This window comes from Zingiber officinale, chromosome 7B (genome assembly GCF_018446385.1).
Source record: "Zingiber officinale cultivar Zhangliang chromosome 7B, Zo_v1.1, whole genome shotgun sequence".
Lineage (NCBI taxonomy): Eukaryota > Viridiplantae > Streptophyta > Magnoliopsida > Zingiberales > Zingiberaceae > Zingiber > Zingiber officinale.
Genome location: NC_055999.1, coordinates 112,156,635 through 112,179,606, shown reverse-complemented (window position 1 = coordinate 112,179,606; position 22,972 = coordinate 112,156,635). Strand labels below are relative to the sequence as shown.

Below are 22,972 nucleotides of genomic sequence, written 5' to 3'. Positions count from 1 at the left end.
GAAGAATGTATGTTGTTTTGTGACAATATTTTAGTTAATAGCGCGTATGTTATGTATATATATATATATATGACAAGATACGTCATAGAATATCTGAGAACAAAACTATCAGATTCTGTAACGCAGAACTGCCCAGAAGTTGATGGTTGAAAACCCTAAACTGCTAATAGACAATTAATCACTCAGAGAGTTGGTAATTTTTTATTGTTGCATATTTTAGCTTATTGTATCACTAGCATGAGTTAAACCATGAAAAGAACTATATTCAAACTTTCTTTTGTTGTGACTTGACCATAAACAACCTTGCTAGCTTGATTTTTGAGGTAAAAGACTTGATTTTTTCAGCGACGTGGCCATCAACCTTATTAGACTTTAATTTAGTCTTTTTGCCACCCACATTTTCTGGTATCATTCAACACAAGATAACAAGGACATTACTATGTCAACTTTATGGGACGACTATTAATTCTCAGTTCTGATCACCCTTGTGTTCATCTACTTTATATAAATTTACATTTTTCTCAAATTGTCTAATCTAGCTTGCAAGTCATCAACTATTCCACCACCTTCACTTGAAGCAGCTTCGACTTGAGCAACCTTTTTATTTGCCTCAGCGCTTGTGACTGCAGTTGAAGGTGCCTTGACAAGCTGCAAGCAAAGGAACAAATCAAGAATGTTTGCTACTAAACATAATAAAAGACAAGTTCAATTAAGCTAAAGATCTTGATAAAGGAGACATTTGGATCCACCTCTGAGTTAATGTCGATTCCAATTTCATCGAGCACTTGGTTCACTAGTTCTTCAGTTTCTTCCTCCTCCTCGTCTCCTTCCAAAGCATCATCGATGGCGTCTCCCATGACTTCACTGACCATTTCCATTTTCTCGTTTTGCATCTCAAACTCTTGCATTATCCTCTGTAGTGCAGGTAGGTTCATCTGCTTGTTCATCTGTCCCATAGCCTTTGTAACACCTTTCATTGCCTCTCCCATTGCTTGTGTCGATTTCAGTGTCTGAAAAATAACAGCGAGTCAGTAATTATGCAAACTTATTAAACTCTGAAATAAGCCTGTCTACCCCTAGTGCAACATATGTTACGAAATTTTCCAAGGAACTAAAATGAAAATGGCTAAGTAGATAATAAATATCAGAAGGAATTTTCGACGATCCTGGACAGAAGAAAATTGGCAAGCACTGATTAGTGAAGACATCCAAAGATCACCAATGTCATTTGATTCAGTCCGAAAGCGGGGAAGATGGCAAGCTGAGGATATGTTTCGAAGGTTGACGAGGCGAAGACTTCACGCGATCCTGTAACACAAGAGGCGCTAGTACCGGGTCGGAAAGGAGTTCCGACGCTCAAGTCAGTCCTCGATCTAGTAGAAGAGAGTCGAAATACTATAGCAAAGAGCGTGTGAAATAACGAAGTTGTGCATACCTTCGCCTGTAAATAGAAACCCCTTTTATAATGTTATTGTAGTGCACACATTTCAAAGTGTATGCACGTTTTTCAAAATGTCCTAGGAAAAGATAAGTCAAAAAGTGTCCTGACATATTTCCTTAAGCGAGTATGCAAATCACTAATGTGACAAGTTGGAAGCTTCTAAAATATGATTCATTTGCGGAACATGCTCTGTTGTAAGTAGCGCAGACTTCTAAAAGGGTACGATGATATATGTACGTGGGTCCTTCTGCAAGACGACCGGTGTCCGCTCGGCCAGGACCTCCTAGCTCGGTCATATTGAAAAAAGCTTTCTCCCTTCGCTTAGCTTTTCCGTTGTCGAAGGGCTACCTCTCCTCCAGACGGACACGCCACCCACTCGACCGTGACGGCGGTCGGGGGATGTATTGTCCGTTTATTTCTTAACCTTATACTATCCGCTTGGCCTTGCTCGTCCGCTCGGACATGCTGCCCGTTCAGCCATAACTAGCCCGTTCAACCGACCTCGCTGGATCTGTGGACAGCTTCTCTTTGCCTTCCTTGACTTTGACCTTTACGTCAGCTGATCTTTCTTGCTTTGACCTATCTTTGGTGGGACCCTCTTCATCACTGTATCACCATTGTAACTAATCCATATCATAATTAAGAACAACAGTAGTTCCTTGATTATGGAGCTTTTGCATGTCACTCCATTAAATTGGTAAGCATGATGTGAGACCCAGGTTTACCTAAGAATGCCTGATTTGAGCCATAGTTTAGCATAAGAGCTACCCTAAATTCAAATAATGAATTGAACTCGTGGCAAAGAAGTGTAACCTCAAACTAGTGATCAAACAAGGAGCACCCAAAATTTTATCAAATGTCTCCCAGGCTATGGTGTAGCGGGGGGCGTTCATGTAGTCCTCCAAGCACCCACGGTTTGATTCCCAATTACGATGCACAAGGGCATTTTCCTAGAGTGAGATGACAAACCTAGGATGTTGGGCAACTGGCCAAGCAGTTCCCAATTTAACCTAATGGTCGGTGGAAAACTTTTATAGGGTCGGGCAATCATCCCCATGATTAGTCGGCCCGGAGGACTGGATACATGGTCCTAGGTTAAAAAAAAAAAGGAGCACCAAAAATTACCATCTCCTAGGTGAACTGAAATCCTCTGGCAAAGATGTTTTTTTTTATCTTGAATATAATCATACAAAAAAGAGGACCAAAATCGAGCGGAACAATTGAAACTCCAATGACAGCCACAAAAAATTTTAACCAAGATTGTCCATGCAGAAGCATCTTGATTCAGTAGAATACTCTCAATTGGATCAATTAGATGAGAAGATACAAGATGACAGTCTTTCCAAATAAATCAGCCTTCTAATCTTTTAAAATTTAAAGAACTTGAATCAAAAAATTTCCTCAAATTAAAAAAAAAAAAGTATGGGCAACACAGAACCTTTTTTCAATATCAACTTTTACTATCGAGCCAGAAAGGCATAGAGAACCAACGATGTAAGACAATTGGGAAGAATTTGCTGAATCCAACATTTTAAATTGAGTGGATCTTGTAAGTCAAGAGGATGTTGCTCAGTGTCAGAAGTGAGAGCAGTTATCTACTGTTCAAAATGGTATGTTGCTTGCTGCTCAAAGGAAATAGCAAGGGAGCTGCGAGAAATTGTTTACTGTGGGAAGCAGCACGATGATGGAAACAATATGTTTCTTGTTGCTTAAAGCAGGGAAAGAGCAGCCGCAAAGGGGTCCCAGCATGATGAAAAGGAACAGCGGTGAGGGCATTGTGTTGCTTGCCGAAAACCAACAGCAAGGGTGCAGTCTTCCTCACCAAAATACATGGCAAAGGAGTCTAATGTAAAGGAATCACACAAGAGGTTGCCCGAAAGTCCTTGCAAGAAGAAGGATGACCTCATGTGTGAGATCAAAGCAGAGGATGAACAAGGTGTCGCATGGCCGTGGAGAAGAATGGCAATCATGAGTGAGGTCCGATGACAATCAGCTGTCCACAACTAGGGGATTGCAATTGTGCATCATGGTATCAAACAGGTCTATGATGGTGAGCATGTGTCTGCAGACTGAGTGTTGCACAGAGGCAGGCACGAGAGCTCAAGATTTAATCCATGCGTATTGATAATCCGAACCAAGAACTGTAGTAGATTGACAGGTCTGATTCTAGTACCATGAAACAATTAATGGGGATTTCTTACCTAGGTAATCTCCTATTCCTGTATTTATATTTATTATTAAGTTTACAATTTACACCTGTTCTTCTAATATGTGATATTTACAACCAAGTCCCTTACATATTTATAATTAGGTTTCTAACAGTTATATCTATAGCTCCAATTAAGCCAAAATGCATGTTTATTCAAGTATTATTTGAATTAGAACTATAGTGGATTTTAAGACTTGAATTGAGTTCAATTATGTGTTGCAATAGTCCTAAACAAGAACTATAGTAGATTGATTGACTCAAATTAATTTTAGATGTTTAATAATTAGTTAAGTTATTTGGTAATTAGTCTATTTTTGATTGATATCTTTCATTTTTGATAATCAATTAATGAAGATTGTTGTATTTCTCAATTTGCTTATTTGTAGCCTAGTTTTCAAAGCATCGAGTTATAAAAGTGTCCCATGTTAATCTCAACTTTCAATTAATAAACTATTTCATTTTCAAATATTTTGTCTGGTTTTATTTTCTTGAGATAGTTATGCTTTGTTTTGTCAATTTCATCTTAATTTTTTGTATGGCTTGAAACTTCAATTCTGGAGTTGCATCTTTCAATTTTAGTTCATGGTCAGCGAAATTTGTTATTCCGCTCGCCGGCCATCGATATCGGCACTGGCACCACGAGCCTTTGCGATCCCATGGCAATTTCCACATGGTCACAAAGGTGTCGCAATCCCACGACAACCTTCATGGGGTCGCGAAGGCAACCGCGATCCCGCAGCAACCTCCGCGAGGTTGCGGGGGCACCGCAATCCCACAACAACCTTTGTGGGGTCGCAAGGGCATCACAATTCCGCATTTTTTTTCTTTTTAATTTTTTTTTTATTTTTTTAATATTTAGGTTAAAAAAATTGTTTTTAATTAATATAATTTATATTTAAAAATATCAAAATCATATGAGCATGGCACAATACGATACCACTATATCGTTTTGGTCATAAACCAAAACTCCGATACAATTCGAAATTTTAAAACATGATTGAGACATTTATCTTAATAGGAATTTAGCATCTTCCCCTTAACGCTCATGTTATCGAAACACTTGTGAAGAATTCCCACATACCAGCATATATCAATAATAAATGGAGATGACTCATAGCATTTCTCATCCTGAGAAGTAATTATTACTTAACTGAATGAATAAGAGAATAAAATTCAAAGATAGCATTTACCTGAATTCTCAATGATACACCTTGGAGTTGTGATTTAAGTGCATAAAACTTTGTGATCTGATGCCTTGTTCGAATTAGGTCTTTTGCCATGACCTTGACTGCTGCCTGTCATCAATAATTATCACACAAAGAGAAGTTATATCACAACACTCACACGCATATAAGATGAATGACATATGGAAAATAATATAGCTGGAAAATACAATAACCATATATAATGGAAAATAAGGCAGAAAACAGTCATAGTGAAAATTAGCCAAATGTTAGAGAGCAATTCACAGAGAAAAACCAAATCAAAGGTTCAACGTAAAGAGCATCCAGCCCATATTATTATCGAAGAGAAATTATTCTTTTTCATCTTTCATGTGAAGTGAGATCCATGCAGATCACCAAGGAAAATAAGCATCTTGTTAACCCATACAAACATTTTATGAGTCTTTTAAGTATATCTAGATTTCTGCTTTGCCATCATCAAATCATGAAATGCAGGTCTATTATATTGATAGAGTAAAGGAGTTCAACATACCCTTAGTCCCTATAGATGAGAAAGAATTCAGTCATATCTAACAAAAACTAACTCAAGCAGGTAACATAGTACTTTGTTAGAATCCAACTTCTTTCTACTCTTAGACTTGATAGAGATATTTTGCATGTTCAATCTACTTCTTGACATCCAACAGGTATGAGGTCTTAGAATCTAAAAGAAAACTCTATACATGAAGTAAAGTCAAAATAACAACCAAGAAGCATGATTAAGAATTTTGAGAAGTGTGGATAACTAAAGTAATTGAACTGCGATAAAAAAATAATTGAATGTTATTTCCCCTATATTTTCATTCCAATTTTTCCCTGAATGTGCTCCATGTATCTTCACCTATGGGCAGCATGAACTGATTTCTGTGGGGTCTCATTAAGAGGTTATTTATACCAGACATGAATAACCTCTTAATGAGACCCCGCCAAAATCATTTCATGCTGTCCATAGGTTGCAATACATGGATCACATTTAGGGAAAATTTGATATGAAAATGTAGAGGAGATAGCATTCAATTTTTTTTTTATCGCCGTTCAATTACTTTTAATTATCCACACTTCTCAAATTTCTTAATTACACTTCTTTTTTTTCTTTTTTTTTTTACTTTTATAGTGCAATAAAGCATAAAGGGAGAAAAAATGAGTGATCAATATCTTTAACTTCTTGATCATTTTTAAAACTTATTTCAATTTTCAATAATTTGAGCAAAATATTTATTCTCTGTAGAACAATAAATTAAAAGTTGAATCTGACCAAAATTAGTTTGCTATGGGCTCCACAAAGGTATATTGACAACATTCTTCCAAGAAGAGGAAGACCAATGAGATGAGTAAGACAAATGAAGAAACAACGGATAGCAACTTGGGGAAGCAACCACTTTTTGTTTTTGTATCAATATTAAGTTTGTGGGTAGTGTCATATGTCATATGCATGCAGTTAGAACTTGTATAATACATGTTATGTATGGTTGATAGGTGAGCGCATTCATTGTGAAGTAAAACAGCAGTGTACAATGAACTGTAAATGGGTAGCAGCAGCAAACCATCTACATCCAGACACATGCACATATGGAAATAGTGTAAAGAAGAAAGGGAGCTATCCATTTTCTCAGACAAGTGTTTCCATAGATGAGTCCTCCATTACAAAGTGTTCTTTCAGAAAAGTTCACTCCGTACAAGAAAACAAGACAGAAGAAGCTTGTTCAACAGATTGTGACATAGTTAGACTATAATAAGTATATTGAATATAAGAACCTTCCTAAAAGCGTCAATGGGTTGTTGTGAAGCAAAATCAGATACTAAGCCTAGGACACAAATAGGTAAAAGCTAGACAAGCTTTATTAGACTTTATCCATATATATATATTCAACTTCTGTAGTTTGATATTCTAAGTAAAAAAAAATCTCAGAAGTAGAATCAGTATAAGCAACCACTTCAACTTCATAACCTGTGAAACCTCTCTTTAAGCAATTGAGGTATGTGTATAAAAAAGAGTTTAAAAGGAAAAAAAAAACATATTAACTTAACATAGTTAGCTGGAGGAAATATACCATGCTTAGGCATCTAACTGCTATGGCTTGCATCATGCCAAGTGAATTTAGCTCGGACAACATGTAAAGAAGTAAAGTGGAGCAATGCTTAAAAAGAATTAGTTATCATTCATGTTTACAAAGTAATTCTCCTTCTGGTAATAACATATTGTAATGATTTATAAACCCACCCCATCATTGTCAAGCCAGAGTTTGAAGCATAATTATAAATCTAAAAGAATTTAAAGAAGGTAAAACGGACATAAAAAAAAGGCCAATGATTACATATTATAAACATTTAAATATTTGCAGAACACAAATAAATACCATCTGTCCTTGCTTAGCAGTTTTCTTTATCTCCACGATAAGCTTTTTCTCCTGTGCTTGCAGCCCCTGTCTCTCCCTTTCAATCTCCCTGATTGATTTATCCAGCATTCTCTTGTTCTCTCTCAGCAGCTCTGCAACCAAAATTAGCACCCATGAGACTTCGAATCCTTTGCAACTTTCCGTTGAGAGAAGAAATGCGGTCAGATAACAAGAACAAAATTCAGCCGTCGCATGAGAAACACCTCAGAACCCTAAATCATAACTAAGCCTGATTTGGGGCAAAAAGCAATTCTTGCGGCGACAGTGAATCATGGTCAGAATACAGCGTCCCTTTGGATCCACGTAGTGATAATATAGACAAAATTAACAAGAAACTGCGATCGCGAAGTCTACCTGCCGGAGTTTTCCGCTTCCCGAAAATAAAACTCATGGTGAGAGATCGATCGATCGATGTCGAAACTTCGCTGCTCTTCCTCTTGCCTCGTTAATTCTATTGAGAGACTCGGTGCGCGCTGAAGGAAAAAAAAAAGGAATCTTTGTGATTGTCTTTACCGACAGGTAGAGAGAGATTGAGCTGGTGACGGGGAAGGGCCCAGCCAGGCAGCCAGCTCGATTGGCCCGGGTCTGATTGGCTCATCTCCGGGCGAGTCGCGGATAAGCCAGTCGAGCCATTTAATACTAATAAGATAAATAGTTATTAAAAATTAAGAAAAAACCAACACTTTAAAATAAGGAAAAATAGACAACTAGATTAAAATAAACTAAATTTTATAAATTAAATTCGATCTTTATATCCTTATAGCATTACCTCTTTATCTTAACGCAATACAAACAATATTGAATATTATATCTTATTAATATGTATATTACATATATATATATACAAAGATTAAAATTTGAAGTAAAAAATATATAGATTTAAAATTTGAACCTGACCTTTTCGACCTTCCACTTGGGTTATCTGCATACTGTCATTGGGAATAATTAATATCAATGTCATTTTATCTTATACTTAAACATATTAAGGTAGTGAGGATGAGAGGGAGTTGGGTTTAGAGCCTGAGCCTGACTGGATGTTATATTTCGACGAAGAGCATAGCATAATTGCTAAAAAACAAGATTACTTCTCAACAGTAAATCTAATGAATCCAGCCGAATCTAGTAGCACTAGTAACTTCAGACCACAACCGCTACAAGTAAGATACCCTGAAAGTTCTATGAGAACTATGGATTATGGGGAAGGACATCCCCCAAGAACAAATATTACCCCATATACTAATAATAATCCTTTATTAAGAACAATAGGAAAAAGAAGACCACCTGAAATTACTTACTTTGGCAAGAATTCGGTCTTGTTAAATATTGGAGAATGCGATGATCCGTAACTTTATGATACTTATCTAGAACAATGGATAGTCTCTGTTAAAAGAGATTATCAAGCTAGACATGAACTAGACATAGAAACAGGAGAAGTCATGATAAGAGTAGGAGAAAATTACCTAGGTGATGTTGCCAGAGCAGCATCGGAAGCCTATAAAACTACATATCCCGAGGAAGTAGCCAGGATGGCATCACAAGGAAATAACATACTCAATTTTTGCTATACAATTCATAGGTTGTTTACTGCCAGAGATGCTAATACTGGATTAGATATAAGACAAAGAGAAGCTATGAGAGACTTAGAACAATTACAACTCTTTAGTTGGAACTGGATTAAACCTTTTTGTAATGACTTTCTAGCATTAACAGCAGTCTCGGGAAACTATTGTAACCCGGAACTAGGGGAAAGACTTTTTAGCAAACTTCCAGGAGACTTAGGAAAGGAAATACATAAAGCTTGGACAGACATGAATGTAGCACCACAATACGATAACATTGGAGTAAGAATTCAACACATTATTTTCATACTTAAAGAAAAATGTATCTATATCCATATACAAAAGCAATTAAAAAATCAACAATATGATTTTTTTTAAAATTTTGGTTTTTTTTTAATTTTTTTTTTTAATAAGAAACAGAAGTAGATTAACAGAAATAGAGTAACAAAAGTAAATTAACAGTAAATAACTTGACAGTAAACAGTAATAGTAAAACAGTAATAGTTAATAGTAAATAGTAAACAGTAAATAGTAAAAGAAAAATACAGTAATAGTAAAATTTTTTTTAATAAGAAACAGAAGTAGATTAACAGAAATAGAGTAACAAAAGTAGATTAACAGTAAATAACTTGACAGTAAACAGTAATAGTAAAACAGTAATAGTTAACAGTAAATAGTAAATAGTAAACAGTAAATAGTAAATAGTAAAAGAAAAATACAGTAATAGTGAAGTGCAGAAATAAAGTAGATAGTCACAATACCGTGATGGTATGGTTAAATATATTGACTTTTTAAATTTTTACTCTTTTTTTTTTTTACTAAACTGCTTTCTTTTCTTGTTTGTTTTCCAGGGAGCCTCACCTGTTCAGGACCTCACCTTTCAATCAGTGCCCCGGCTTATGTGTAAGATTTTGGGTTGCTACCCTTCTTACTTAGCCCGCACAGGTCTTATATGATTTTGGTTATTCCTGATACAGTTACTGTTCACCTGTCGGTTACTAAGACAAGAACTGAGGAAAAGAACCAAGACGAGAGAGACAGAATGTTTTTGAGTCTAAACTTAGATTATCATTATAAAACAAGCAACAAGCATAGATCTTATTTAGTAGAGAATTTTTACAGAGAGTTACATGAAATTTTTACATAAAGATAGCTTACATAGAAGACAACATATATTACATAAAGGTACCGAATTTTTACATAACTTAACAGAGAGAACTTACAAACACACTTGCGCAAACTTGAAGAACAGCGGGAGAGTATGGACAGTAGTGAGTGCAGTGGGGGGAAGTGGATGCTTCAGCAAGAGAGTTTTGGGGGTCCTTTTATAGGAGGAGTAGAGAGCTTTTCTTGGAGAAGAAGGAAAGCAGAGAAAGAGAGGGGCCTGGAAAGAGAAAGCTTGGCGAAAGACAAGTGGAAAGCTCTAGAAAATGGAAAGGGGGCCTGGCAAAAGAAGGGTTTAGTTGAGGGGACAGATGACTTCTTTTTAGGTGGGTGGACATAGTGGCTAGGTGGCAAAAAAACGTCATGAATGACGTTTTTGGTAGATGTTACTGTAGTGTTGTGTTTATGGGAGAGGACGTCATGGATGACGTTATTAAGTCTCCATTAAGTTGTCGAGGTTATTGTCACTGGTAAGATCCAGAGAGGGAGTTTGTGAACTTTCGGCTAAGTCTGGCTGCATACTTCTGTTGAGTGCTGTTCTATATGCTCTAGCAGAGAGAACAGAGCTGGCTAGTCTCTTCTGACAGTATCTTTCAGTTTTTCTTTTATAATGTTAAAGCAATGTCGTATGCTGTGTTTTGAAGGAGAAAGGGAGGAATCTAGTCCCCATATCTTTTGGCCAATAGATCTTCTCAGTATAAGTTTCTCCTATTAGGAAGTAATTATCTGGATCTGTCAAGCGATCCCAAGCCCAATTAGTTCCTTGTACTGATGCTCTCCAATGTTTTAATTGATCTTCCCAATGGAGATCGGGGTCAGATGGGTAATCTTCAAGTTCTGTTTGGATACCCCCGACTTCATTGATATCCAGCTTAACCAGATGTTTGGCTGGTTCAATATTAAGGTTAAGTCATTCCGGTGGAGAGCTGTCGAAAGTACATACAACAAACGTTTCCTCTTCTTCGAGGGCCAGAGAAATAATAATACCAAGTTTTTTAGGAAAATGTTTAACCGAATCTGGATCATGTATCCAGACTTTGTATAGCAGTCCATAGTCCATCAGAAGAAAAGGAGTAATAAGCCTTCCTTTGTATGAAATTGCTTTATACATGTCTAAGTTGGCTTTTCGGAAGGAATATAGCAACTGGCATGGACATCCGTATTTAGCAGAGTCTTCACAGGTTGGCCCAATTTTCTGACATTTAAGTTTTGGGCCAAATTCTGCTTCATAGGTAATAGTTAGCCCAGGAGGGGGATTTTTGTGGAAGGTCTTTAATGCTTCACATAATTCAAAAAATGTCTGTAGTGTAGATTGTTTTGCTAGGTTCCGAACGTAGGAGTTGATATCCTCGGGTATAGTGTTGGGCAGGCTCAATATATGGGCTGCAGATGTTCTTTGAGCAAAAGTTGTAGCAGCTTGTTCTTTTAACTAGGCCAGTGTTAGATAGTTAGCCCGTTGTGGTTTATTTTCTTCTAATGTTGTGGAAGAGGAAGGAGACCCATGAGTTCCTTCAGTAATTTGTGCATATGTAGGAGTGTCTTCTGATTGTGAGCTAGTTGGCACCATAGTTATTGTTTTTAATAAAGTGCTAATAAAGAAATTAGCACCAAGTTGAGTTCTGGCAGCATTAAAAGCTTCTTCAAGTGAATAATACCCTTTGAAGAAAGGATGTTCTAAGCCTTGTATGGCCATATTTGTTTCCTCCCAAGTAGCATATACCCCAGCTTGTGGCCCAGAAAAGACTACATAGCAAGAGAATTTCTTGCCTGCTGGCTTTTGTATAGTTGTTAGAAAGTAGTTTGTTAAAGCATTTATGACTGCTATCTTGTGTCCGGAGCTACTAGGGATGGTAGGAATGTGCCAAATGTTATCTATCAAACAGTGTTGAATGTGATATAGTTTGTCTCTGAATAAAGAGCGAAACTGATCTTCTTGCTGTGTAAACTGTTGTAGTTCTTCTGTTCCAAATCTTAATGTTTTAGTAGCAAACGAGGTGCGAACTTTCCTTGGCCGATCCATTACCTAAACAAAAATTGTTAGTGGAGTAAACGAGATAAAGTATCAGCTAAAGAATTGTTAATTCCTTTTATATGTTCCCAGTGAATACGTAAACCTTTATTAATAATAGTATCTGTGAATTTTAGTCATCTCTTAGTACTTAATCCTTTTCTTAATCCTTTAGTTTGTTGACTATACTTGACTATAGCTTCGCAGTCGGTTCGAATGGTAATTTCTTGCTTATTACAAATGAATAATCGGAAGGCTTCTAGACAATAAATAACTGCTAATATTTCAAAATCTAATGAGGTAAGATGTCCTTTTTCTTGAAATTTTCCAAAGGCATATCTGCATAAGGTTTCTGTAGTTTTAGGGTCATACTTGGATGTTTTTCTATATAAAATTCCTCCCCATCCTGTTTCACATCCATCTGTTTCGATGACTAAGTAGTCAGCATCAAGTGGTAGTGTTAACATGGGAATTGTTTTTACTAATTCTTTAATCTGTTTTACAAGTGCTATATCTTGTTGATTAAAGTGTTTTTGTCCTGTTAAGGAGGTTTTGTTGTATAAGGGGCCGCTGATTTTTCCTATATTTTTTAAATAAGGTCTAGCATAATTTAGGAGTCCTAAAAAGGCTCTTAGAGTTTTAGTGTCTTCCATCTTATCTGGAAAAGCAAGGATTTTAGCAGAGATATGAGATTGAAGGGCTATTTGTCCCTGTCCTATTTCTGCTCCTAAGAAATCGATATGAGTAGTGGCTATTGTCATTTTCTTTCGAGAAATAATCAGACCATGTTTCTCAAATAAATTAAATATAATATGAAGATGAGCATAATGTTCTTGTTTAGTCTTAGAGAAAACTAAAATATCATCTATATACACACAAGTGAAGAGAGAAAAATCTCGAAAAATATCATCCATTTTCCTTTGGAATATTTGAGGAGAAACCTTGAGGCCAAAAGGCATAACAAGCCACTCAAAATGTCCTTCGGGACAGGAAAAGGCTGTCCATTCAATAGACTCAGGATGCATTTTAACTTGCCAAAATCCTGATTTCATGTCAAATTTTGAGTACCATTTTGAGTTTTGGATTTTATTTAAGAGTTGGTCTTTGTCGGGAATTTTATAACCGTCTTCTTGACAATTATCATTTAGTCTCTTGTAATTAAATACCATTCTAGATTGGCCACGTTTTTGTTCTGATCCTTTATTAACTATAAAAGTTGGACTTCGGTGCATAGATGTAGACCTTTGAATGGCTCCTAAAGTTAAGAGTTGGTTAATATGCATTTTGCATTCTTCAGTTTCCCAATTTGTATATTTTAAGTCTTGGGTCTTAATTGTAAGGTCTGGATTAATGATTGATAGCTTGCAGTATACTTTATCACTGTCCCAATATTTAGTAGGATTTTCTCCAATTATTTCTAATTTTTCTAATCTAGAAATGAGAGAGTCTAAATCAGGTTTATGTGTGTTTATTAGTTGAAGTAACTGTTGTGGGAGTATAAGATCATGTGGGATACAGGTGTCATCAGTTATAGGGCTTGACCAGCCAAGTGAGGCTAGTTTTCCGAGTCTTGGTAGTCAGAAAAAGCTAGGGCACAGGTCTGGTTATCCGGTTGTGTCTTCTTACTAGGTTGTTTACAGGCATTTTTAGGAGAACATTAACAAGATGTGTTGTCTGAAGGTAGGAGTTCTATGTGGGATTTTGTAGTTAAGGGATGGACAATAGAGGGATAGTCTGATACTATTGGAGATATTATGGGTGAGGAAAAGAAAAGAGCATAATCTTTAGTTAGAAGACAAGCTATATCTGATGCTACCAGAAAATTTAAACCTAGGATTAAATGAATATTAGGATGTAAGAGTGGCTTAATCCATAGCTTAGGAAGTGAGAGTGGTGTACCATATTTACCACAGTTGTCATAAAACCTTAGATGGGTGTTAGTAACAAATTGCGTGCAAGCTAACTGTTGGCCATCAAATTGTGTACTTAGTAATGGTTGTGATGCTGTTTTTATAAAAGTTTTCGGTAAGACAGAAAGAAGTGTATTTTCATCTATGGTGGAGTTGGTAGCTCCACTATCTAAAAAGGCATGTAGTGTGAATTCATGGCCATGGATATTTACCAGACATTTGACTCTAATGTCTAGAGTTTTTCCTGTATTACATATACTAGAGGCTTTTATAAAGACTAAATCTCGATCTATTACATCTGTTGGTGTAAGTTGTAAACCTTTTCCTTTATCAAGGGTAGCCTGAGAAGAAGAATGTGGAGGAAGATTTTCTTTTATTTGTTTATCTAGGATCTCAATTTCTATTTCTAATTTATTAATACGTGTTTCTAATACAGAAACTCTTGTTTCTAATAAAAAATTTCTAGTGCCTCCTTTAGAGAGCTGGCTTATGGGTATCGTAATAGAGAATAGTTGTTGAAGACAAAGATTACAGGCTTGTTTTTTTACATATTTTGCAGGTTCCTCTTTTGTCTAAAGATGGATAATAACTACAAAAGAAACACATAATTAATATCTTTATTTCAATAAATTTTAAAATTACTTTTCAAGGATATAAAATATCATACCTCTCGCCTCTTCCATGTATGTCATTATGTATGTTGTCGCGGTAGGACATCCAGGTTGTCACCCAAGCACCCGCGGTTCGATCCCCAGCTACGACGTATTTGCAAGAATTTTCCTCCAAATGTGGAGCACAATCAAAGGATGTTGGGCGTCTGGGTTGACTGCCACGCGCGCTTCCCGATTTACCCTGGTGGCCGGTGGGAAACTTTCGTGGGACCAGCCCGATCACCCCAGGGATAGTCAATGAAGCTAACTGGGATTATCATTATGCTAAGCAAAATACTTCTTATAATTTTTCTGTCTCCATGTACAATGAAAAACATTATTACCTATTTCAAAGCTAACACCCCACCTTAAACACGTGATAATAAAGGGCTACATGAAACATAAAATTTGATGCGCACACTATGTTAGTTCGGATAGCATGAAATACAATCGAAAAGTAAATTGTAAATTACTTACATGGATCTCTCGATGAACTTGCTGAAGGTATCGTCGAAGACGTCGCTGTTGCTGTCGCCGAGAAGATCACCACTCGGAACCTCCTCGAACTTTTTCACGAACCAAATCCCAGCCTCTGGACGTTCTCCAACGCTCGCTGATCACCTCACAACTTCGCTACGCTCTCTGATCACCTCTGCTTCATCCGCTTGCCTTTTCTCATTGCTTAGACTCTCCTTTTATAGGAAGGTCGAGGAAGCCGAAGGGGAAAGGACGTCCCTTCGTCTCCTTGGCGTTTGCAGTAACGAGACGTTTGCAGCAACGAAAAAGACAACCCCCTTCGTCTCCTGTAACGCCCAACATCTCCCACTCGTCTAAGTCAATCCATAAGGTTATATGGTCACATAGACTATAAGGTGATCATGTCACGAAGATCAGAACAAAATTAGTCACAAAGACCAAATAAGTCACTTAGACTTTATGAGGATCAAGTCACGAAGACTAAAGTAAAATTAATTAGTCACAAAGATCAAATAAGTCACTTAGACTTTATGAGGATCAAGTCACGAAGACTAAAGTAAAATTAATTAGTCACAAAGACCAAATAAGAACATCCATTCCATACATTAGGGGAAATGGTTCGTGCGACAACAAGTACATTGAGCATTCAACCGCTAAGAAGATTGTCACACCTTACTTAGCTGCTCCATAGAATGAATCAGAGACATAAATGTCCATAGAATGAATCAGAGACATAAATTACTTGCCTTTACCCCATCATTATGAACATCTCTTATCCCTAATATTGACTATATGTCAAGAGTATGTTCAACATCTTCAATCAAACAAATTATTCACAATTACATTTTATGTACTGAACTAAAAATGTAACTGGTACCAGTGAATAAATATTATAGATGTAAATCAATCTTAATATTCCTTTTTAGCTAGAATTTATTCATTTTAATCAGTCGCTTTCGTAGTTATGCTCCATACACCGAATCATCCATAGCTAATAGGAAACATGCTAAAGTAGCATACACTGATCAAAACTTCAAGTAGACAGCTAAATAGTCACTTAGGGTAAGATTAAGATTAACTTATAATCTCAAAGGTCTCACATAGTAGAGAAGCAGAGATCCATTCTCCTGCTACCCTTCTTGTCGTCATAGCACATGTGGTATGAATCACATGCTACAATGTTATTCTCTTTACTAAAAAGAGCACATGTTTTTCCCAAATTTAACATCGTACAAATTTCGATCTAGATATACTTAATGTCTAATCCTGAATTCAACATATGAATTCTAATCTGGCCTTTCAGCAGATTCAGTAAATGGTGGGTGCATTTACTCCAATCATTACACAAATGATCTCATCTTGACACAATTATCAATGTGACCTTAACTTATGGGTAAACCTCTATTAATAGCTACATAAGCTATCACATAAGTAACAGTCTTACCTCTATTCGTACTTAACAAATAGAGATGATTGTCCATGTGAGTGGACCAATCTCAATCTGTCAACATGCTTATTGAAACTTTTATTCGAATGTAGCAAAGACATATACACTGAATAGATCATGATATTTTTTATTTATTAAAATGTCTTTACAACAAGTTATATTCTTCGAAGTCCCAAAGACTTCACATGTCCATGAAATGACTCTTTAGTCAATGGCTTAGTAAAAGGATTAGCAAGCATATTCTATGTAGGGATGTACTCAAGAATAATCTTTTTCTTGTCAATAATATCCCTTACAAAATTATACTTAATTTCTATATGCTTGCCTTTGCTGTGATATTTGGGATCATTGAAAAAAGCTATCGCAGCTTGACTATCACAATACACTATAACAGGACTCCCATTGTCCTCAGCAATCTTCAGATGCTTCAGAAACCTTCTTAGCCAGACAGCCTCTTGCACAGCCGCTGCACAAGCCACATACTCAGCTTCCATTATCGACAATGCTACACAAGCCTGCTTCTTGTTGTTCCATGAGATGATGCCACCATTCAACAAGAAGACATAGCCAGATGTGGATTTTCTGTCATCAAGGTCCCCTACCCAATCTGCATCTGAGTAGCCATTTAGACTCATTTCTGATCCTTGGAAGTAGAGATAATAATCCACTGTTCCTTTGAGATATCTGAATACCCTCTTCACCTCTTTCCAGTGTGTCGATCCTGGGTTTGACTGGAAACGACTAACTAAGCCAACATTATAGTTTATATCAGGACGAGTACACAACATAGTGTACATCAAACTACCAATAGCACTGACATATGGTTTCTTCTTTGTTTCGGCTATTTCCTCAGGAGTCTTGTGATACATACTTTTGCTCAAAATAGTACATTTCGCTATAGGCGTCTGTTCAATGTTGCAATCTAACATATTGAAGTGTTGTAGCATCTTAGTGATATAAGCTTCTTGAGACAAACCCAAAAGCCTTTTTGATCGGTCTCTATTGATTTTCACTCCTAAGATGTACTCTGCTTCTCCTATATCTATTATGTCAAATTGTGATGAAAGCCAACTTTTGACTTCTATCACACACTTTATGTCGCTTCCAGCTATTAGCATATCATCAACATATAATGATAAAATGATAAACTTTCCGTTCTCCTTTATTTGGTAAACACAATGATCCTCATTGACCATTTCGAAACCATAAGACAATATTATTTCATTAAATCTTATGTTCCATTGTCTTGACGCTTGCTTTAGCCCATATATAGACTTCCGAAGTCTACATATTCTTTTCTCTTGGCCTTCAGCAACATAACCTTCTGGTTGTACCATATAGATTTCTTCGTCAAGATTACCATTAAGGAAAGTCGTTTTTAGATCAATCTGATGTAATTCCATGTCATATTATGCTACTATAGCTAGGATGACACGTATTGACACAAACTTCACAACTAGGGAGAATGTCTCTTCAAAGTCAATACCCCCATTTGGGTATATCCTTTTGCAACTAATCAAGCTTTGTATCGATTAATCGATTCATTTACTTTCCTCTTTACTTTGAGAATCCACTTATTCCCAATAGCCCTTCGGCCTGGAGGAAGATTGACTAAATCCCAAACTTGATTATTTCTCATTGACTCCATTTCTTCATCCATTGTAATTTTCCATTCTTTTCTAACTGAGCTTCTCAAAGCTTCCTCAACAGTTCGAGGTTCCTCATCATCAACCGGGAGAATCATCAATGCCTCATTCTCAATATCAAACCTTCTCCGAGGAATAATCTGACGACTACTTCTCCGAAGGTTAGACTGTTGAGAAACTGACTCATTCAGTGGCAAATTACTTCCACTAGGTTGACTAGATTTAGGCATCTCCTGATCTGTGGATAAAGGAATACTATCATCCTCCTCTATCTCATATAGAGGAATTGTCTTATCAACTTCACCTCGTGTTGGGAACTCAGTTTCAAGAAAAGTAGCATCTCTTGACTCTATTTCAGAGATGATTCCATCTTGTCGCTTACCAATAAAAACATAACCCTTAGAAGTCTTAGAGTACCTTATAAAGATACACTTGTTACCTCTGAGTCCTAATTTTCCATGTTCGTGAGTTTTATCATGAACGTAGACAGCTGACCTCCAAGGTCTCAGATTACTTAAATCCGGCTTTCTGTCTATCCAACGTTGATGTGAGGTAGATGAAACTGACTTTGAAGACGCTTTGTTAAATATATAGACCGCAACTAATAATGCATCTCCCCAATAGGAGATTGGCAAATTAGCCTGCCCCATCATAGACCTAATCATTTCAAGAAGAGTCTTATTTCTTCTTTCAGCAACCCCATTTTGTTGTGGAATTACAGGGATAGTTAGCTGTCTAATAATCCCTTTCTCATTACACATTGTCTTGAACTGATCAGATAAATATTCACCTCCATGGCTAGTGCGCAAGGTTTTAACCTTATGTTCCAATTGATTCTCAACTTCGTTCAAGTAACGAATAAAGCAATCAAATGCTTCAGATTTGTGAGAAATCAAATACACATGATTAAAACGTGTGAAGTCATTAATAAATGTAATGAAATAAGAACTCCTATTTCTAGCCTTCATATTCATTGGACCATAAATATCCGAATGAATTAATTGCAATGGTGATCCAGCCCTAATAGCCTTACCAAATGGTTTCCTTGTCGTCTTTCCTGCAAGACAATGCTCACATATAGACAAGTTAATCTTAGCATGAGTGCCTAAAAGACCCTCCTTAGCTAATATATTCATTCGTTTTTGTCCTATATGTCCTAACCTAGCATGCCAAATTTCATCATTAACATCAACATTATTAGTAAGAGCAATGTTTGAAAAACAACCATCATTATTATTTGGTTCTACATCAAGAACCATAAAACCATTTGTTACATAACCATACCCAATTAACACAGAGTTAATTCGAAGTTCCACACAACGGCTATAAAAATTTACATTGTAACCTAAATCAAGAAGACAAATGATGGAAACCAGATTCCGTCGAATCTCTGGAGCATACAGGACATCATGCAGAAACAAGGTACGCCCACCACGTAGGTTGAGCTTGCAAGTGTCAATTCCTTTGACTTCAATTCTTGCATTGTTTCCTACATATATCCATTTGTTGCTAGCTGGTACCCGATGGTACTCCACATATGTAGCTCGATCACGTGCTACGTGGTTCATTGCTCCTGAATCTACAATTCACAAAGGATACGAATCAGCTAACAACACTGTACTTGCAACATATTGCTCGTGGAAAGAAGATAACAATGGACCTACCTTTTTAGGCTCAGTACAATCCCGAGCAAAATGACCTTTCTTGCCATAGTTGAAGCAGGTCAACTTGCTCATAGGTCTTTGTCCATATTTCTTTCCTTTCTTCTTGATTTGGTTTTTAACAGCAACAATACTAGCCTCCTTTCCTTTTCCCTTTCCTTTCTTAAACCATCTTTTCTTATTCTTGGAACCAGAACCTTCAGATACAAAAGCTTGACCAGAAATCCTTGCGGATTCAATCCTCTCCGCCTCAAGTTCAACATGGCGTGAGACATCGGTGAAAATTTTGATACTCTCACTGTGGGTCAAAATATATTTCATCGTTTCCCAAGAATCAGGAAGGGAACATATAACTGTCTGAACCTGTTGTTCATCGGTCAATACATAACCAGCAGTCTTAAGCTCTCGAATCATGTTACCCATCTCCCTAAGATGTTGGGTCATGGTAACATTCGAGCGCTTTTTACAGCTATCAAACTTGATACTTAGCTAATGGAGCTTACTCAGACTTACTCCACTGTACTTCTCTCTAAGGGCTACCCAGATAGCATGAGCAGATGGTAATGGCTCATACTCAAATACTAGGTTATCCACATCGAACTAATCAATATACCCTTAGCAATGGAGTCCTTCCTTTTCCATGCCTTATAGGCATCAAGGTCACGTCTGTGCTGTGTTGTTGAACCATCAGCTGGTTTTCCATGATTTGATTTACAGTCTCTAGAACTTTTTGTTCCTCAAGACGTATTGTATCTTGAGGTGCCAGATTTTGTAGTTATCCTCATATAATTTCTCACCCTTATTGAGTTCAACTATGATGTTTTTAGTTGTCAAGATCTACATAAATAAACACATTATTTATTATTTCAGTGTAATTCATATATGTGCAATTATTTATTGACTCAGTGCAAATTAAAGTTAGCTTACAAAATCAAGTGATAACATTGTTTTCACTCATCATTTGTATGTTCTAATCTAATCAACGTTAATCAATCATATTACATATATCCCATCTAATAAACGAATCATTATTAAAATAAACTAATCATTTTCATATGAACTAATCATTTCCAAGTTTGTTAACATATAACATAACTTTTCATTATATAATTCTATTCGTACATAACGACAGAAATTATTACATGACTCAAAAACTAGATGAGCTAACACTGTTCGTACATAACGACAGTAAACAAAAAACTAGTAACATAGATAAGCTAGCACTACTCCCACTAGGATAAATGCTATAGCAGTGGGTAATTGTATCCTGTTTATCCCGGATTCTATGATGGGTGGTTCAGCTTCAGATGTATCCATCAGATCCATTTCTGGATCTTTTACACACTCTTAAGGATCATCCTCTGATTCTTCGGGATCCATCTCTTGATCCTCCTCGGGATCCATCTCTGGATCCTCCTCAAAATCTTCAGGATCCATTTCTAGATCCTCTTCAAATTCTTCGAGGTTCATCTCCAGATCATCCTCAGATTCTGCGGGATTTGGATCCTCCTCTAAATCTTCAGAATCCATTTCTGGATCCTCCTCAGATTCTTCGAGGTCCATTTATTTGGGATTTGGATCCTCTTCAGATTCTTCAGGATCTTCTTCACCTATATGGTGAAGCAGTTTCTCACATAGTTCTGAATATGTGACGCGTCCTTCATGACGTCCCCATACATAGTCTGCTATTACCTTAGGATACTCTGCAATGAATGCATCAATGCCCAGATCCTATAACCGTCTAGGACTGGAAACTCTTCTTGCTCAAGTTTCCAAAATAGTCTATTAAGCCGTCTAACATGCCCGTGACTCTATAAGCAGACTTATACTCTATCTCCTGAATCTCCTCTCGGAGCTAGTTTCGCCGTACTTCGCGACGAGTCAATGTGGTAATAGCCCGTGTCATCTGAAAAATTGAATTTAAATAAGTCAGTACAAAACCGACTAACCAGTACAAAACTAGTTTAATTCAATTTATATAGGCATAAAACCATTATTATAAATCAAGAAAAATAAATCTTCTCGATTTTCAGGAGTTTAAGTCGACTGACCCATTAGACCGGTCGATCAAGAGTTCGGATTTCAAGCTTAGTCTATTGTCCTCATTAGAACTAATCTAATTGGTCAGAGCTTTCTGACCATTTGAGTCAATCTCAGACTTATTGATCAAACTTAGGTTTGTTTGATTCATCCAATGCCCATTGGATTAAGTCTGACTCATTAGAACAAATCTAATCTTTTTGATCAAATATAATACAATAGAACTAATTTTATCATATTTGATCAGCCCAACTTATGTAATCAAGATCACGCCAATTGATTTAATAATAAACCGAACTGGTTAAACCAATAAATAATTTGAACCAGATCTAGGTATCATTGAATCAAATTGGTCTGCTTAAATCAACTAATAATTTAAACTAGACCTGTGTTTGATTGGACAAGTTGGTATGGTTCAATTTTTAGTAAATTGAACAATAAATTAATTAAATATTTATTTATTAATTAATAATTCATTTCATTATGTATTTAATTACTTAATAAATATATTTAATTAAAATTTTACACATGCAGGTTTATCTAAGTGAAGGAGAAAAAAAACTAATTAAATGTACACCGTGCTTCGTCAAAAAATACACTCTGCATCTTTTATTTTTGTTCTCAATCGATTGATGAATCAATTCATTTTTTTTCTCAATCGATTCATGAATCGATTCAGTACCATACTTTGAAAAAAATGAAAACACTGTGCATTACGATTTTGAATCGATTGAAATGATTCAATTGAATTGAATCGATTCACTTGACGGATGAACAGTACGTATTGTTCATCTTCTTCTCGACGAAAAAAAACACGAGCATTTCACAGTTTTATTTAATGCTTTCAGAACCATAATTTTACTCTGATACCATTGTTGGTTCGGATAGCATGAAATACAATCGAAAAGTAAACTGTAAATTACTTACATGGATCTCCCGATGAACTCGTTGCTGTCGTCGAGAAGATCACCACTCGGAACCTCCTCGAACTTTTTTACGAATCAAATCCCAACCTCTAGACGTTCTCCAACACTCGCTGATCACCTCACAATTTCATTGTGCTCTCTGATCACCTCCGTTTCATTCGCTTGCTTTTTTTCATTGCTTGGACGCTCCTTTTATAGGAAGATCGAGGAAGACG

General features: G+C 36.4%; 1 protein-coding gene across 1 annotated transcript; it reads right to left on the bottom strand.

Moving 5' to 3' along the window:
• Positions 1 to 376: 376 nt before the first annotated feature.
• LOC122006936 (vacuolar protein sorting-associated protein 2 homolog 1-like) lies at positions 377 to 7,824 on the bottom strand. The gene is made up of 5 exons (XM_042562641.1): positions 7,624 to 7,824; positions 7,231 to 7,361; positions 4,841 to 4,945; positions 750 to 1,010; positions 377 to 648 (listed from the first exon to the last, which is right to left on the bottom strand). The coding sequence occupies exons 1-5, from the start codon at positions 7,658 to 7,660 to the stop codon at positions 511 to 513; spliced, it is 672 nt and encodes a 223-aa protein (XP_042418575.1). The 5' UTR covers positions 7,661 to 7,824; the 3' UTR covers positions 377 to 510.
• Between the last annotated feature and the right edge of the window lie 15,148 nt (positions 7,825 to 22,972).

Coding starts and splice junctions, on each gene's coding strand:
- LOC122006936 (XM_042562641.1), bottom strand. CDS start 7,660: ATGAGTTTTATTTTCGGGAAGCGGAAAACTCCGGCAG. Junction 7,362..7,623: donor GAAGCGGAAAACTCCGGCAG/GTAGACTTCGCG, acceptor TTTTGGTTGCAG/AGCTGCTGAGAGAGAACAAG. Junction 4,946..7,230: donor CTGCTAAGCAAGGACAGATG/GTATTTATTTGT, acceptor TATTGATGACAG/GCAGCAGTCAAGGTCATGGC.